The sequence below is a fragment of the Plasmodium yoelii genome (genome assembly GCF_900002385.2).
Source record: "Plasmodium yoelii strain 17X genome assembly, chromosome: 5".
Classification (NCBI taxonomy): domain Eukaryota; phylum Apicomplexa; class Aconoidasida; order Haemosporida; family Plasmodiidae; genus Plasmodium; species Plasmodium yoelii.
The window spans coordinates 1,002,893-1,020,537 of NC_036177.2; the positions used below are offsets into that span (position 1 = coordinate 1,002,893).

Consider the following 17,645-nt stretch of genomic DNA (forward strand, 5'->3'; position numbering starts at 1 on the left):
CAAATAATGTATTAAAATAATGCATTAAAATAGCAATATAACTTGATTACACAAAGACATTTGGCGATAAAACCCTTTCCCCAAAGATAGACATATGCACAAGGGGAATAAAATTGTGATTTTTAAAAACATTTATCATTAAGATATTTTTTGCACTTTCTTATTTTCGAAAAAAAAAAAAAAAAATGAAAATGGGAAAAAAACGCTAAAAAATGTTAAAAAAAACGCTAAAAAATGTTAAAAAAAACGTTAAAAAAATGTTAAAAAAAAGTTAAAAAAAAATGTTAAAAAAAATGTTAAAATGCTTACGACAGGCATATATGTGTATTATATTACATACAAAATACCTTTTTTTTTTTTATTCTAAATTTTGTATATATTTCCAAAATATGCATATTATATAATTTTTATTTGTAAATATTTATATGTATTCATTTTTTCTCTTTATTCCCAATTACATTTTGTACATTTTTTATCATTTTTTTTTAAAAGTTGAAAAAAATTAAAATATACAAAAATTGTGTTAAAAAAAAAAAAAAAAGGATTGCTCTGATATATTTCCTAATTTGTATATGATAAAATAAATTAATGGCATTTTGATTAAATTTTTACATTCCCATAAAATAATTTGTATTTTATATTTTAATTCCAAAAAAAAAAAAAAAAAAAAAAAAAAAAAAAAAAAAGAGTGAAATATAAATATATAAATAAGGACTTAAAATAAAAGATAAAATGTGTTTGATCAAGTAATGCATTAATTTTATATAATTTGTAAGAGGTACATATTTAAAACTTGCATAAAATTGGAAGAAGAAAAAAATACATATAATAATATTGATATATAATTTTATTAGGTTAGTGTGTATTGTCAAGAATATCGTTTAAAACGCCAAGTGGAAAAAAGACCAAAAATAACAAAAAATAACAAAAAATAATAAAAAATAACAAAAAATAACAAAAAATAACAAAAAATAACAAAAAAGGAATAAAACAAAAAAGGAATAAAACAAAAAAGAGAACAAAACAAAAAAGAGAACAAAACAAAAAAGGGAACAAAACAAAACAGTTCATATTTGTGTGTGCGAAAATAGTACATTGAATATGTACAACTTATTTATTTTCAAATGGCTAGATTTGATATAGCTAGCTTTAAAGTTTTAAATAATTTATCAATTTGTTTTTATTTGCACACACACATTTGTAGAATATAAAGATTTGAAAAAAAAAAAAAAAAAAAAAAATGAGTATGTATTACGAAAAACAATATATAGATAAGGAAAATAAAAAGGAGGGAAATATGTTTATCGAAGGTGAAAATAAAAGTGAAGAAAATTATGTATTTATCGATGAAAAATATAAAGAATATTTTGATAATATAAGTGATATGTTTGAAGAAAAAGTTGATTATATTTTAAAAAAACATTTTAAAAAAAATGACCCAACAAATAAAAATAAATTATTATGTTTAAATGCTTGTGTTTTATGGAGAAAAAAATTTTTACAATTGCTTGGGAAATCATTAACTGAATATGATGAATATTGTAAAATAAATGAAAAAAAAAAAAAAAAAGACGAAACAGCTAAAAGCACAAAAGATATAAATCAAGAAAAAGAAGATGAACAGAAATATAAAAATGGGACTGAAAAAGGAATGAATAAAGAATCTGAAAATGATGGAGAAACCAAAAATGTCAAAATGGATAATGCCGAAATGGATAGTGGCAAAATAGATCATGACGAAAAAGTTAATGTAAAAAATAATGGAGAAAAAGATCTTAAAAGTTTTATAAAAAATGTAAAAATCATAGATAATAAAAATATAGAAGTTATATATGATTTGAATGAAAATAATGAAGATAATAGACCATGTGCAGAATTATCAACAGATGAAATATATTATTTACTTGTTGAATCTAAAAAAAGTGAAAATGAATATAAAAAAAAGATTTTTACATTTTTAAAATATTTGCCATTATTTATTAAATCTATTGAAAATAAAAGTATTATGGAAAAAAATATATTAGAAGAAAAGCTTTTAAATAATTCATATGAACAGAATGAGATTCAGAATGAAGTAGACACATCTAATATTAATGATAATATTTCAATTTTAGAAATAAAAAATAAATTAGATGCAATAATTAGTTTTAATTGTAATTTATCTGAGAATTTAGAAACTGTATTTAATAATGGAATAGATTTAATAAATACTGATAAAAATAATAGCAATTCTGCTAACTTTTTTCAATATAAATATGATACATTAAATAAAAATGAAGATAATTATATGAACAGTCATAAGAATGACAACCTATATGGATCGAACAATCATAATAATAATAATGGTGATGATAATAATGGTGATAATAATGGTGGTGAAAATAATAATGGAGATTTAAATAATTTTGAAAATATGTCTAACAAATCTTTTAATCAAAAAACAAATCAGTCTTTTATATTACCTTTATCAAAAGTTAACGATTTATCATTGATAAATAATATAAATTTAAAATCGGATATTGGATTAAATGATGATAATAATAAAAATGATTCACATTTTTATATATACAAAAATAATATGAACAAAATTAATATATATGGTCTAGATATGCTTATTAATTTAAATAATAATTTAATATATAAAATAAATCATGTTTATAGTTTAATACAATTTTATACAATTTTAACTAAAGACATATTTAATGATACTTGAATTGGATATTGTCTTTTATTTGGGTATCATATATGTATTGATATATTAATTTTTATTTTTTATTTTTTATTCATAATATTTTCTGTTAATTTTTTTATCGTTTGAAATTATTTTGATTATTTCTATTTTCTTTGCATCCATCTTTTTTGTTATATCTGCATAAAATTTTTGCATATATTTTTCAATTTTCCTAAGAATAAATTATAAAAAATGTTTTCAATTTGTTTTTAATAAGAAAAATGATGAAAAATGATGAAAATTGGTGAAAATTGGTGAAAATTGATGAAAATGGACGAATGTTCTCTTTAATTATGGGATTTTTTTTTTTTTTTTTTTTACCTTTCTAATTTATTCACAATATAGGAATTTTCATTATTATATGGCATATGAAAATATTCTTTGTTTAGATTATTGTTTATTTTAATATCATTGATTTTTTTTTTTTTTTTTTCATGATTAATTCCATATACACTTTCTACTTTTTTTTTAATATCATTTAAGTTATCTGAGAAAAAGAGAAAAATGGAGTGTTATATTTTTATTTGAATTTGTGTAGGAATATTTTGAAGGGACGGTTTGAAGTACGGTGGATGCATTTCGTTCGGTTCGTTCGGTTCGATTATTTCGTTTTCGCTTATTTCGTTTGTGTACAATTTGTGGAAATGTCCAGAAAGTGTATTTTTGCAAATCTTATGTTACATTTTTGATGGGGGGTATCATGAGGTTGTCTAATGATATGGGGGTAGGATTATTGTGAAAAAAATGTTTACAACACTAGCTATTTTACATTTAGTTATTTACAACACTAGCTATTTTATATTTAGTTACAACATTACACACTTGCATAAGCGCTGGCTGAATGCGTATAATTTTGCAAACTGAATAAGCAGCGGATAGATTGATTCCGTTTCTTTTTTGTTTCTATAGTTGCAACTAAAGTTGTAAATATTGTCTACTATTAGATAAGTTGTTATTCCTTTACAACAAGTTTTATTATTTTATATTAACTGTGCATGTATATATATTATGTCTATGATTTATTTTACTCGTTTTGATGGGATCCAGAATTGCAAGGTAACATGTTTAAAAGATATACGAAAAAAATAAAATTACTATATAGATTTTCATATAATGAATATAAATGATTTGACAAGATGTGTTTGATTCCTATAATATACAAGTTGAATAATTTATATAATTCTGTTTTTCTCATCAATTTAGTGTCTGGAATATTGTCTTTTATTTCTAACTCCTCATTTATTTCTTCAAATTTTAACATAAAATTTTGTTGCATTATGTCTATTCGTTGGCTTAAATATTTTTAAAAAAATGAAAAAAAATGAAAAAAAAATGAAAAAAAAAACATTTCCACCCGATAAAATATTCATAATGTTTAGAAAAAAAGGTTGTAGTTGTAAATGGTGTAGTCAATATGTGCCTACTACTTTTGCTTAATCGGATTCTTGCTTAATTTCGTTTTCATTTTCAAGATTTGTCTATACCTGGTAAGATAGATGTGGTGTTTATAAATCTCTTTAAATGTAAAATATGCAACTTTTTTTGAAACAACTTTTAAATAAATTGATAATGTGAAAAGATCTTCCATATACTGATAAAGAAATAAATATTTTTGTGAATAGAGATATAAAAAGTTTGTATATTAAAAATAAAATTTGTAGAAATTGATTATTGTAAGATAAAATATATCTTTCTTATTTTACCTCTTTCTGAATTTTAATCCAATTTGGATTTTCTTTGTTTGCATTAATTTTTATTTTACTTAAAGTGTAGAAATGGGTATGTATAAAATTTTCTACAATTTTTTTTTCGAAATTAAATAAATTAAATAATTTTATTTTATATAACATATTATCAGTAAAATAAATATAAGATGACATTGCATCTTTTTGTATCTGTAATTCTTTTAAATTATTATTTTTTATTTTTTCATCATTTTGTAATATATAATTTTTATATATTAAATATGAAATGTCATAATAAATAAATAAAATATGGTTATATTCTTTAGTATTTTCTTTAAAAAAGTTATTGTTATATGGTGTTAGGGTTTTTATTATTATACATATAATATATGTACAAGTATATAAAAAAAATTTTAAATCGCTATATTTTTTTCGTGTCAAAGTATTTTCTATATATTTGTTTACATCATTTTCTATGTCTATCAATTTTAGGTTTGGTTCGTTTTTTTTTTCTGAAACGTTTTCTTTTTCTGAAACGTTTTCTTTATCTGAAACGTTTTCTTTATCTGAAACGTTTTCTTTATCTGAAACGCTTTCCTTATCTGAAACGCTTTCTTTATCATTTTTTTTTCCTGACTCGTTAAAATGTTCAGACATTCCTAAGATATCCTTGGCAGATTTATTATTTTGTAAAGAAAAAGTAATTGCATAATCAATTTCTGATTTAAGATTATTCTGACTTTTTGAGAATAATAGACTGTTGATATTTTTTGAAATATTTGTGGAAAGAAAAATATTGTCTAAAATAGAATTCATACTTATTCTTAACTCGTATATATTTTTTATTTTTTGGAAAATTTGAAGTTTATTATATATATGTTTGTCTATTTGCTCAAATTTGGTTTTTATATTTATTTCGTTTGTTTTTATATTTATTTCGTTTGTTTTTATATTTATTTCGTTTGTGTTTATATCTGTCTTTTTATTATCACAAATAGAATGAGTTATTATTTTTTTATTTTGTGGTGTATTAACTTTTATTTCATCTTTGTTATCATTTTTACCTTCCCTTGTGTTCGATTTAATGTTTGTCTTTTTTACCTGACTAGGCAAGGTATTTATGAGAGAAGAGAGTTTAGTATTATCACCATATTGGGGATTATTTTGTTTGGTTATTTTTGTAATAAGAATTGAATTTTTAATATGATATAGTAAAAAATAAAATATCAAAATAATATTTTTAATTTCTTCTTTGGTATGTAAGTATGTAATTGTTTCATTACTTGTTAATGTTTTTTTTGGTACTTGTGTTGTTGTAGCATTATTTGTTTGTATTGATTTAATTTTATTGTTAAATATATAAATGTTTGAATTATATAAATTTTGAATATCATTTTTTTTTTTTATAATATTTTGACGGAAATTTATCGAATTTTGTAAACATTTTTTTATTTCTTCAATGTCTATATTTTTTTCCTTTATTTTTATGACCATGTCATAATATATTTGGACTTTTTTAATCTCTTTATTTAATTCATTTATCATATCTTGTAATTTATCTTGAAACAATTTATAATTATTTTTGAAATTTTTAACAAGTACATCATAATCTTCTTCTCCATGTTCATAGTCATTTTGATATTCGCATTTGTAGTTTTTTTCATTTTTTTTTTCATTTTTTTTTTCATTTTTTTTTTCATTTTTTTTTTCACTTTTGTTTTCACTTTTGTTTTCACTTTTTTTTTCACTTTTTTTTTCGATTTTTAAAAATAATTTGTTGATTTTATTCAAAGATTTCATAAGTGGTTCTTCGATATTTTGGTTGTCTATAACGGATGTATATTCATTTATTAAATTATTTAATTTGTTTATTAAATGGTCAAAATTTTCTTTGTTTTTTATAAATTTACATTTAAGATTTTCGGCTATTTGACTAATTGCTTTTTCATTCTCTTCTATAATTTTTATATAATTATTTTTGTATATTTTTTCAAAATATTTTGTATATTCTTCTTGTTCGACATTTTCTTTTATTTTTAACATATATTCAAAGAGGATACCTTTAAAATTTGTGTAATATGTTTGTAAAAAATGTTCAAATATATTTTTTAAAATTTGAATATTATACATAATGTTATCATAGTTTAATTCATCAATTGGAATTTTATCATTTTCATCTTCATTATTTTTTTCTTGATTTAAGAAAGAAATTTCTTCTGTTTTTTTGTCTATTTTAGCTACTTGATCTATTTTGGCTAGTTCTTCATTTTTTTTTTTTTGAAATTGGTTAAGCATATTTCTTACCAAATTTTCGATACTTATCTTTATCTTTTCTCTATTTGTTTGTACGTTGTCTATTTTTTTTTTTCGATGTTTTTTTTCTTGGGTCTTATTCTTTTCATTCTTTTTGTATGGAGAGTAATTATTTTTTGATTTAAATTCTTTAGAGGATAATAACATTTTAATATTATTCTTATAATTGTCATAAATAGTTTGAAAAAAACTTGTAAAATCAAAAATGTATTTATAATTTATTTCCTCTCCTATAAGTTGTTTAATCACAATATTATCATCTTCACTAATGTTTATTTGTTTCACATTTGTACTGTCTTTTTCTGTATTTTTTATTATTTTTTTATTATTTTCCTTTTCCTGTTTTACTACTTTTAAATCTGTATTATCATTATATGTTCTGACATGTTCATAATTTTTTTTTTTGTTGGAATTATTTTTTTTTTCTATTATTATGTTTTCTTGTGTGTCTGTAGAAATTATTTTTGCCTTTTTTAAAATTGACAAAAATAAAACCATCAATTTTTCTTTCAATTGTGTAACAAATTTGTTATTGGTAGAATTAGCGTTTTCTTCAACAGTACAAAAAAATAATCTAATATTTTTGGCTAGTTCAAGGTTTTCTTTGTGTAATTCGTTTAGCTGTATATAATCTGTACAGTTCATACATTTTTCAACATTAATTTTGTATTTATTATATAAAATATCAAAATTTGTTGTCAATTTATTGGTTTCTATTTTACAATAATTATTGTAATGTGTTATATTTTTTTGTATTTCTATATAGGAGATAATTACACAGCTTTTTAAATTTTCTAAAAATTCAAAAAATGTTAATAAAAAATAATCATCTCTTAAATTTATAGCATTGTAATAATTTAGTATATTATTTATATAATTTTCATAAATTTCTCTTTTTAGTTTTTTATTATCAAAATGTATAAAATTTTGGGGCACTTTTTTTTTTTTTTTTTTTTTTTTAAATTTAGATAGAGTATTATAGGGTTTGTCTTTTTCTACTGGTTCATTTTTTTTAGTATTATTTTTTATAATATTTGTAAAATTAGTAAAATCAAAAAATAAATTGAGGATAACATTTTTATAACTAATTAGGAGATGTTTAATTTGTTCATATTTATTTATATAATTTTCATAACATTGATTAAAAGGAATAAAGAAATCTTGAGAATTTTCTAGAATAAAAAAATTGTCAAAATATTCATCTTTTTTGATTTTATTTATTCTGTCATTATATATATTTACATAATTATTTTCAAACATATTAATTATATTTTTTAATAACTTTTCATTTTTTAAATTTTTTATATAATTTTCAGAAATAGACAAATAGACATAACAATTATCATCATAATTATGTTCATATAGAATATTATAAAAAACATGTTCACATTCTTTATATTTATTATATATATATTTATATATATGTAATATATAATCATTAAAATAATTCAAAAGTTCAATAAATATATTATTTTTTTCATTTTCGTTATCAATTAAAACATTTATTTCGTTATTAGTAAAATATATTGTTTCTTTTAATTGTTTTTCTAATTCTTGTATCTTTTTATTTACATCTATTTTCGAATCTTCATATTTTTTTTCAAAAAATAAAATGAATTTATTAATATTTTCATTTAATTTAGTAAATATATTTTCAACCAGAATCCAATTATTTGATATTTCTTCTATTCGTTGAGTTAGATGTATGTTTATTTCTTTTATGATTTGTAAATTTATTGATTCTGGACATAAATAATAGTATCTAGATTGTATTTTAGATTCATTTTCAATTTCGCTAGTTTTGTTGTTACTTTTATTTGTTAGTGTGTTGTTGAGAATGTTATTTATATTTGTTATAAAATTTTTGTTTAAATAAAATAAAAAAATATTTTCATAATATTCTATTGCAATTTGATAATTATCTTTTTTGTTTTCAAATCTTTTAATATCAACTTTTGAATTGTTCCATTTTATGGTTATTGAATTTTGAATATATTTATCGATTAAATCATTTGAAATTTCTAAATCTTTTTGTAATAAATTTGTTTTAGTTAATGTTTCTTCTTTAATTTCATCTATTATTTTATTTACAGAAATATAATATTTTTTTAATTTGTCGGTAGATACATCATGACATTTATCTAGATATTTATTAATTTTTAATTTTATATTTTTTATTTTTAAAATAGAAGAATTAGTATAACTTTTTGGAATTATTTCATCAATATTTTCAGTTTTATTATTTTGTTTATTTTGTTGTATTGCATATTCAACAACCTGATATTTATTATCGTCTTTTTTTTCATTTTGCAAAATTAAATGTACACTATTTTTATTTAATTCATTAGTTAAATTTACTTTAAAATTATTTATATTATATTTTTTTTCTTTTTTTTCTTTATCACTAACTAATTTATTTTCTCTTATTTTTTTTTTTTTTAAAAATTCAATAACTTTTTCGCTAAATATGTTGGAATTTTCCATTCTTTAGCTCAAATGTTATTACACCCACACTTGGTTTTATAAATAATGATGTTGATTCTATTTATTACACATCTGTCAAATTGTTTAGTAAAGATATCATAGAGTTTATTTTAGATGTACAGTTAATTAAATTATATGAGTTTTGGATTCTAAAAAGACAAACTATTTGAACCTGGAAATTTATCGAATCCCTATAATATGCCACACTTTATTATTATGCAAATATATTGATATTAAAAAAAAAAAAAAAAAAAAAAAAAAAATTTCTGTAAGCATACAATTAGTTATGCTATAAAAATTACTGTCTTTTTAAGAAATAAAGATATGAGAATAAATACTAAAACTTTAGAAAAATATAACATTTTTTTATTATTAGTAGGAAAAAAGTCAGAAAAAAAAGTCAGAAAAAAAAGCCAGAAAAAAAAGCCAGAAAAAAAAGCCAGAAAAAAAAGCCAGAAAAAAATTCTTTGTCTTATATATGCACATAGGTGTTTGAAATTAAATTATGGAATAAAATTGTGCAAACCTTTTATCTTATATTTCGACAGATATATTTTATATATTTTATATATTTTATATATTTTAAATTATTTTTACAAAATTATTTTTTAATCGATATGGGGGTATGAATAAAGATGTATATATTTGATCTTTATAAAATTGATAAATAATTTATTGTGCTTTTGTTTGAATGTGGAACTTATTTGTATTCCTACGTTCGTGTATTCTTACATTCGTATATTCTTACATTCGTGTATTATTACATTTACAGTCTTATATTATGTTTAAACGATATTAAAAATATGAACGAAAAGTGAGAGACTACGAAAATACCAATCCAGCATCACCTTAACATCTTAAGAAATAAATGACAAAAAAAAAAAAAAAAAATGATCCTTTTTTTTTTTGAAATTCGAGGTGTTGAATAAGTCAATATTTTTCATCTCCAAAAAAGTTATAATAAAGAAATAAGTGAAAAATAAAACATTTGTTTTTTTTTATAAATTTTATACAATATATATAATATATTTATTTTATGTATTATAAAAAAAGTGAAAAATTTCACTCAGTATTTTGATAAAATTTTGGATATGCATGTTATTAAAAAGGTTATGTATATTATGTGTCTTTTTATTTTGTAGAAAAAAAAATGAATAAAATTAAAAAGAGTGGTTTTAAATATAGTATTATTATAAATATTTTGGACTGAATATTTTGTATGGTATATAATATGCATGTATTATTTTTTTTTTTTTTAATTTATTTATTTACATGTCTATAATTCAACATTTGAAAGATTATATTCTTCTTTTTTTTTTTTTTATATTTGCTTATATGTTTAATTCTTTGTTCTTTAAATGTGCATCAGTTTAGCATGTTTTTTTTTTTTTTTTTTTTTTTCACAAAAGCTAATATAGCATATTTTTAAATGGTACATTGGCAAACAATTTTGTTGAAATTTTTTTATAACTTTTAAATAAGTCTTATAATTTCTCAACATTATCAACATTATCAACATTATCAACATGATCAACATGATCAACATGATCAACATTATCAACATGATCAACTTTATTTCACTTGATTTTTAACTTGTTGTCTTTTTATGTATACAATACGAAATTGAATAATGAAAACATAAAATTGCAATTAATATTTTCGACAATAATTTATAAAATATAATAAGCAGAATATTTATTTTGTATTGAGATATAGAGAAACGCTATCAGATTGGCATAAAAAAATAATTGTAGCATTGTCCTTTTATTTTATTATGTTATACTATATTACATTTTTATTTTCACATAATTAATGTCATTTTTTTTATTATATATATTTATGCTTAAATATGTGCAAGTATAATTTCATTTTTTTTTTTTGTTTAAAAGAATAAATCTATATAAAATATTATTACTCATATTTACATTTCTTTAAAATTTATTATAACATTTTTATTTCTTTATCATTGTAATATTTTATTGTTTTATATAATTTAGCATATATCCAAACTTGTATTATTTCACAATTACACACAAACGCAGATATATAGAAAGTTGCAAATATACGATTGTTCATAGTTGAATAGTTGGTCAAAAAGGGAAACAAAAAGGGAAGCAAAAAGGGAAATAAAAGGGAAAAAAATAGATAGAAAATAGATAGGAATAGATAGAAATATAGTAAAATATATGATCACTTCTTAAAATAAACAAATTAAGTTATATTTAATAAAATATGGCCTTTTGTAATAATGAAGATACACATATAGGAGAAATAAGTTATAATGATTGTAACTATAATTCTGATACAACAGCAAGTGCTTATTCCAGTTCAAGTGAAAATATTAACGAAATTCAAATAAAAATAAAAAGAGCGATTGAAAATCGAATATTAAATGAAACGAAAAAGACAGGAAAAAGAAAATTACATAGTTGTAATAAAAATTCAAAAAAAATAAAAAGCATGAAAATTGAAGAAATGGACAATTGTAAAATAATAGCTAGAAAAATATTTTTTTTTAAAGGTAATCAAATAAGAGAAAACGAAAACCATATTATACATTTAGATGGTACAAAAAATGATTATATTAATTGAAAAAAATTAAAATTTTGTAACTATTTTTCTGAAGATATATAATATTTATACTTATAAATGAATGGAAATGGATTAATAGGAAATATATTTAATATGTACATAAAAAAATACCTGTACATATATTCACAAAATTATGAATTAGCAATAAAAAAAACACATTTTACCTTAACATGTTATGTAATTTTAGCAAAATAATTTTAAAGAAAATTTTGTAGGCATAGTTGTTTTGCACACTTAATATATAAGAATAAAGATCCTTAGTAAATAGCTTTCATTAATTTTATTGACAAAAAATATATATATATATATATAATCTTGCATAATAGTAAGACTCATTTTATGCATTATAAAAAGACATTTATTTTTTGTTACATTTTTTAATGTGAGAACAGTTCAACCATATTTATGTGTGTGTCATTGTGTGTTACCTTTTGAGGTTTTAATATACAAGATAAATACACAAAATAATGGCGGGAAAAAATATATTAGAATGTGTAAAAGCAAATAATATATATCATTGTCATCTTATAAAAATATTTATACGTTTGTGTATATACAAGACAATATATTTAATTTGTGTTGGCACTATTAAATATTTTTTTATTATTTTATTAACAACTTTTAAATACATGTGTATACATTTTTCATATATTAAATAAACCAATGTTCATATAAATTTTTTTTTTTTTTTTTTTTATTCTCTCTTCATTTTCCATTGTTTTGTTTCATCACTATTTTGATATAATTTTTTTTTTTCTGTGTATTATACATTAGCAAATTTGTGCAAAGACACCTTTTTTATAATTAAAAAAATATTTATATTTTATTTAAAAGAATAAAAAAATGAAGTTAAGTCGATATATTAGTATTATTTCATTTTATTTCATACTTTTTTTTATGGTTTGTCTTTCTAACCACCATAGTAAAAATGTAGAAAATGATAATAAAAATAAAAATCAAGAAACGAATATTATAACAATAGAAATTCTACCCCCAGATGATGATCAAGATAGTTTTGAATTTAATGACAATTTATTAGATGATATTATTAATTTTAGTGATAAAAATAACAAATAAGAGAAATACAAATTTAGAAAAATATTTCACTATCGAAGTTGATAGAATAAGAAAGGGGAAGTATATACACTTATGTTACTATATAAAGAATAAAATATATTAACAAGAAAATTATATACAAAAGAAATAATTATTATATGATCGATAAAAAGGATTAATATCGTTTTAAATATAACAATTTTGAAAAAGTTTTATGATATGTGGATATGTAGTTATATGTAAAAATTGCACACTAATATGATGGTATACAAATTGTAAATGTCGGGTATATAAAGCATTTATTTTATACTTTTTCATTATATTTTTTTCCAATACATTATATAAATGTATTCAAACTGATTGTAAAATAAATATATGTACATGTGCATAAGTATGTGTATGTTTGTATTAAGTGCTCTTAACATTTATGATGTGTCGAACAAAGTTTTTCGTAAATTTAAAAAATTCAGAATAGAACAAAGAACATTGATATAGAAAATACATATGATATTTTATTTTTTTTAAAATGATATTATTATAAACTTTATAGAGGTATTACCAATTTTAATTCAACTATATTATCGCAGGTACATATGTGTATTTCTTATCATTTTATTTGTTATTTCCTAAAGCAAAAAAAAAAAAATAATAATACTATTATATGTGTGTCGCCAAATTCATTATTTATGCATACTCTTGATAATAATAATAATAATATTAATCGTCTATCTTTTGAAAGAAATAAAAAGCTTTAATTTTTTACGGCGTCATTATAATTTTCAGTTTGATAATAATAAATATTTTTTCTATAAGAACGATTCAGATTGAAATTATTTTTTTCATTCATATTTATTTTCACTTTGTTTTTTGTTTTATTTTTGCATAAAATGCTTTGTGTAGAAATATGTGTATGTTACGAATATATATGTGTGTAGCAACAATTTTATTTATTATTTTTTATGTAGCATGAGCATTTATTTATTTATATAATGAACTAAAAAAATTGGAATAAATTAAGTTTTTTTTATATTTCTTTTTTTTAATGACCACATATTTTAGTTTGGAAATTTTATAAAAAAAATTTATATTTATATGCATAAGCTACACACGAAAAAATATATATAACTATTTACAAAATGATAACTTATTTTGGAAGACGTGCTTTGAATCCAATATTTTATATTGGTTTAGTCGTTGTTTTGAAAAATGTCTTGTTTGGGATATATTGGTTATTAAATTATGTAAGTTATTTTAATTTTTTTTTCTTGCTTGTTCATAAATTTTTATATATTTAGTGGATAATGAAAAAAAAAATTATGAACAGACATGTAAATGTATAGTTATATATTTGTATTACTCATTTTTATTTTTTATTTTGTAGTTGAAAGCTAAATTATTTTTAAATGATTTGAAAAGTTATGGGAATACAATAGTGATTACAGGATGTACGGATGGGATTGGGAAAAGTTTAGCTTATTCATTGGCTAAGCAAAATGTGAATTTATTATTAATTAGCAGAAATGAAAAGGAATTAAAAAACATAAAAAAAGATTTATTAGAAATAAATAAAAATTGTCAAATAACTATTGATTATATAGTTTTTGATTATAATGAGCATAAATTTTCTTCATATAAAAGTTTACAAGAAAAACTTCAAAAAATTGATGTTGGAATTTTAATTAACAATGTTGGAATTTCATATCCAAACCCGTTGGTAAAAAAAATATATATATATAACATTTATCATAATAATACATAATGCAAAAATGGTATATGTATTAATAGATAGAAATATAATATGTATGTAAATATGTAGAATCGTTAAGTACATTATTTTATTTTTTTTTATTTTTTTTTTTTTATTTTTTTTTTTTTTTTTTTTTTTTTCAGTATTTCCACGAAATGGAAACAGAGCTAATAGAGCAATTAGTGAATGTAAATTTGATGTCTGCTTATTTCATGACAAGATTAGTTTTACCAAGTAATTTTAACTTTTCAAAAAAAGACATAACATACATTTTAATAGTTCTTTGGATAGACATGATTTTTTTTTTTATTTTTTTTATTTTTTTTCGATTTATTAGCAATGATAAAAAAAAGAAAGGGTTTAATTTTGTATACATCAAGTGGTGTGACGTCTTTACAAACGTCCCCGTTATATACTGTCTATGCATCTGTTAAAGATGGAGTATGTTCATTTGCGAATTCTTTGAGCGTAAGTATTTAAATGGGTCTTATATATATATGCAATAAAATTGTGTTTCCCACTATATGCTCTACAATTTTTCTACAATTTTTTCTACAATTTTTCTACAATTTTTCTACAATTTTTTCTACAATTTTTTCTACTATTTTAATAATCATGTATATATATATATATATATATATATATATACATACGTGTGTGACGTAATTTATTTTTATTGATTCGTTATGCTTTTTTAGGCGGAGTTAAAGGAATATAATATACAAGTCCAGTGTCATACCCCTATGTTCATTACAACAAAATTATCAAAAATAAAAAAAAGTAGTTTATTTGTGCCCACACCTGAAATATATTCTGAATGTATCATCAGAAAAATGAAGGAAGGGAACATTTTACCATACAATGTTATATCTTCTCCATATTTTTTTCATAAAATTCAGATTTTTTTTTATAATTGTCTTCCTAAATGGCTATTCAGTATGGCTTCGTTAGCCTCACTTAAGATAGTCAGACAAAAGGCATTGAAAAAAATGAAGAAAGAAGAATAAATTATGTTCACTTTTTTGTTATTTTGATCTTTGTCATTTCTTATTAATCACTAATTTTTTTTTTTTTTTTGAGATTTATTTTTCCTACCACAATTTGTGAAAATGTATATTCACATTTATCTTTTAGACTTTATATTAATCTTAACTTTTATGAAATAGAAAAAAAATTATGATATTAATTTTATCATATAAATATACCTTTGTAATAAATTTACAAAATATATTTTTGATTCTTCTTTAGTTTAACATAAATGACATACTTAGCTTTGTGCATAAAAATAATCATTTTTTTAGTATATATAAATTAGTAATACATAATGTATATTTTTATATGAATAGAAGAAATACATATATAGGGAATTTTTTTTTTTTTTTTTTTTTGGGGGTAGGAGAAAGGTATGAAATTATTTCTTTTTAAAATAGTATATAATTAAATTAGTATAGATATAATATATATGTGCTTATTTATGGGTACTCGTTTAGCTAGTATTTCGTTGCATTTGGTTTTTTCCAAATTTGTTTTTTTTTTTTGATAGAATGCATTGCTAGCTATTATCATCATTATTATCATCATTATTATCATCATTATTATCATCATTATTATTATTGTTATTTTTTTTTTTTTTTTTTTTTTAATTTCACGAAAATTATATTAAATTTGTAAAACCGGTGGGATATGAGAATATTTTGTTTGACATATTTTGAATTAAAAAAAAAGTGTTAGTATTAAAAGTATGGATAGATTATTGAAAATTTAATAATTTTATGATAAGAAGATATATTTATTTATATATCACTTTAGTTAATTTTTTTTGGATATTTGGCTTGCTTATTTTCCAAAGGCTTTGTTACAAATTATTTTTTAAAAAAAGTTATATAAATTAGAAAAAATGAAAAAGAAATACCTTCATATAATTATAGTTATTTTGTTGATTATATTCAACTTATTAATAAGTGGGGTTTTGTCACAAAATAGTAATAATCATGATAACACAAAAAGTGTAGAAAAAGAAAAAGATGGTAATAATAAAAAAAATAACACAAATTCAACTAGCAATAATAATAATAAAAGTTCAAGTAAAAAAAAAAATAATGGCAATGTGAATAATGGGAATGTGAATAATACGAAAAAAAAAACAGAAAATATCATAAAAAAATCTGATAAAACAAAACAAAATGAAGTATTGGATAACCTTAATAAAGCTATTAATGATAATAGTGATAATAAATATATGGATGAATATAATAAATTTGAAAAAGAATTATTAGACATTGAAAAAAATGAAGAAACATATGACGAAATAGATAATTTTGAAATTAATAATAATCAAAAAATTATAGAAAATAGTAATGAAATGAAACCTAATGCTAATGATTATAAAGAAGTAGATACAGATGATTTGATAGAATATGATGATGATTTAACAAGCATATGGAATGAAAATATGAAATATTTTGAACCAAATACTATGCTAACTTTTGAAATTTCTGGAAATTCAGAAGAATATTTATTTGAGGATATACAAGAATTGAATACATATTTTCGAGGTATTTTTTATTTAAATAATGAATTAGATGATAGTAAGATCTTATTTATTATTTCAGATCCAGATGGTGAAATTGTATATAAAAAAGAAGCTAGCGAAGGTATATATTATTTTCATACAAATAAACTTGGAGTATATACTATAACTATTAAAAATACAAAATGGATGGAAAAACAAATGGTTACTGTTGCTATAGGGTTAGGAGAAAGCCCTTCATTAAGGTCAGATCACTTAAAAGATTTTTCTAGCTATATTGAACAAATTGCTTTAGAAGCAAAAATATTAAAAAATGAAATTAAATATTTATCATCAAAACATGTTGCACATATAGAAAAAATGGAACAAATTACAAATAAAGCTTTTTTATATTGTTTCCTCAAATTATTTGTTCTTATAGTTCTTTCTTTTTTTACAATATATTATGTTAAAAACTTGGTATCAAATAAAAGAGTTCTTTAGGGTTATTTGATGTATAAATTGAAA

At 20.0% G+C, this 17,645-nt stretch overlaps 6 protein-coding genes across 6 annotated transcripts; 5 read left to right on the plus strand and 1 right to left on the minus strand.

Moving 5' to 3' along the window:
- Positions 1 to 1,240: 1,240 nt before the first annotated feature.
- Positions 1,241 to 2,713, plus strand: PY17X_0523400 (conserved Plasmodium protein, unknown function; the record flags this gene model as incomplete). The annotated part of the gene is made up of 1 exon (XM_725255.2): positions 1,241 to 2,713. One exon carries the CDS (start codon positions 1,241 to 1,243, stop codon positions 2,711 to 2,713), a length of 1,473 nt encoding a protein of 490 aa, XP_730348.2.
- Positions 2,714 to 2,779: 66 nt separating this feature from the next.
- Positions 2,780 to 9,213, minus strand: PY17X_0523500 (conserved Plasmodium protein, unknown function; the record flags this gene model as incomplete). Its single annotated transcript, XM_022955267.1, has 6 exons — positions 2,780 to 2,903; positions 3,053 to 3,218; positions 3,365 to 3,441; positions 3,760 to 4,023; positions 4,216 to 4,322; positions 4,435 to 9,213. The coding sequence occupies 6 exons, from the start codon at positions 9,211 to 9,213 to the stop codon at positions 2,780 to 2,782; spliced, it is 5,517 nt and encodes a 1,838-aa protein (XP_022811713.1).
- Positions 9,214 to 11,445: 2,232 nt separating this feature from the next.
- Positions 11,446 to 11,805, plus strand: PY17X_0523600 (conserved Plasmodium protein, unknown function; the record flags this gene model as incomplete). The annotated part of the gene is made up of 1 exon (XM_723526.1): positions 11,446 to 11,805. The coding sequence occupies one exon, from the start codon at positions 11,446 to 11,448 to the stop codon at positions 11,803 to 11,805; it is 360 nt and encodes a 119-aa protein (XP_728619.1).
- An 843-nt stretch (positions 11,806 to 12,648) lies between these two features.
- On the plus strand, positions 12,649 to 12,882 carry PY17X_0523700 (conserved Plasmodium protein, unknown function; the record flags this gene model as incomplete). Its single annotated transcript, XM_022955268.1, has 1 exon — positions 12,649 to 12,882. One exon carries the CDS (start codon positions 12,649 to 12,651, stop codon positions 12,880 to 12,882), a length of 234 nt encoding a protein of 77 aa, XP_022811714.1.
- A 1,115-nt stretch (positions 12,883 to 13,997) lies between these two features.
- Positions 13,998 to 15,615, plus strand: PY17X_0523800 (steroid dehydrogenase, putative; the record flags this gene model as incomplete). The annotated part of the gene is made up of 5 exons (XM_720946.1): positions 13,998 to 14,102; positions 14,243 to 14,575; positions 14,752 to 14,842; positions 14,946 to 15,076; positions 15,307 to 15,615. 5 exons carry the CDS (start codon positions 13,998 to 14,000, stop codon positions 15,613 to 15,615), a joined length of 969 nt encoding a protein of 322 aa, XP_726039.1.
- Positions 15,616 to 16,505: 890 nt separating this feature from the next.
- On the plus strand, positions 16,506 to 17,621 carry PY17X_0523900 (transmembrane emp24 domain-containing protein, putative; the record flags this gene model as incomplete). The annotated part of the gene is made up of 1 exon (XM_720945.1): positions 16,506 to 17,621. One exon carries the CDS (start codon positions 16,506 to 16,508, stop codon positions 17,619 to 17,621), a length of 1,116 nt encoding a protein of 371 aa, XP_726038.1.
- Positions 17,622 to 17,645: the final 24 nt, after the last annotated feature.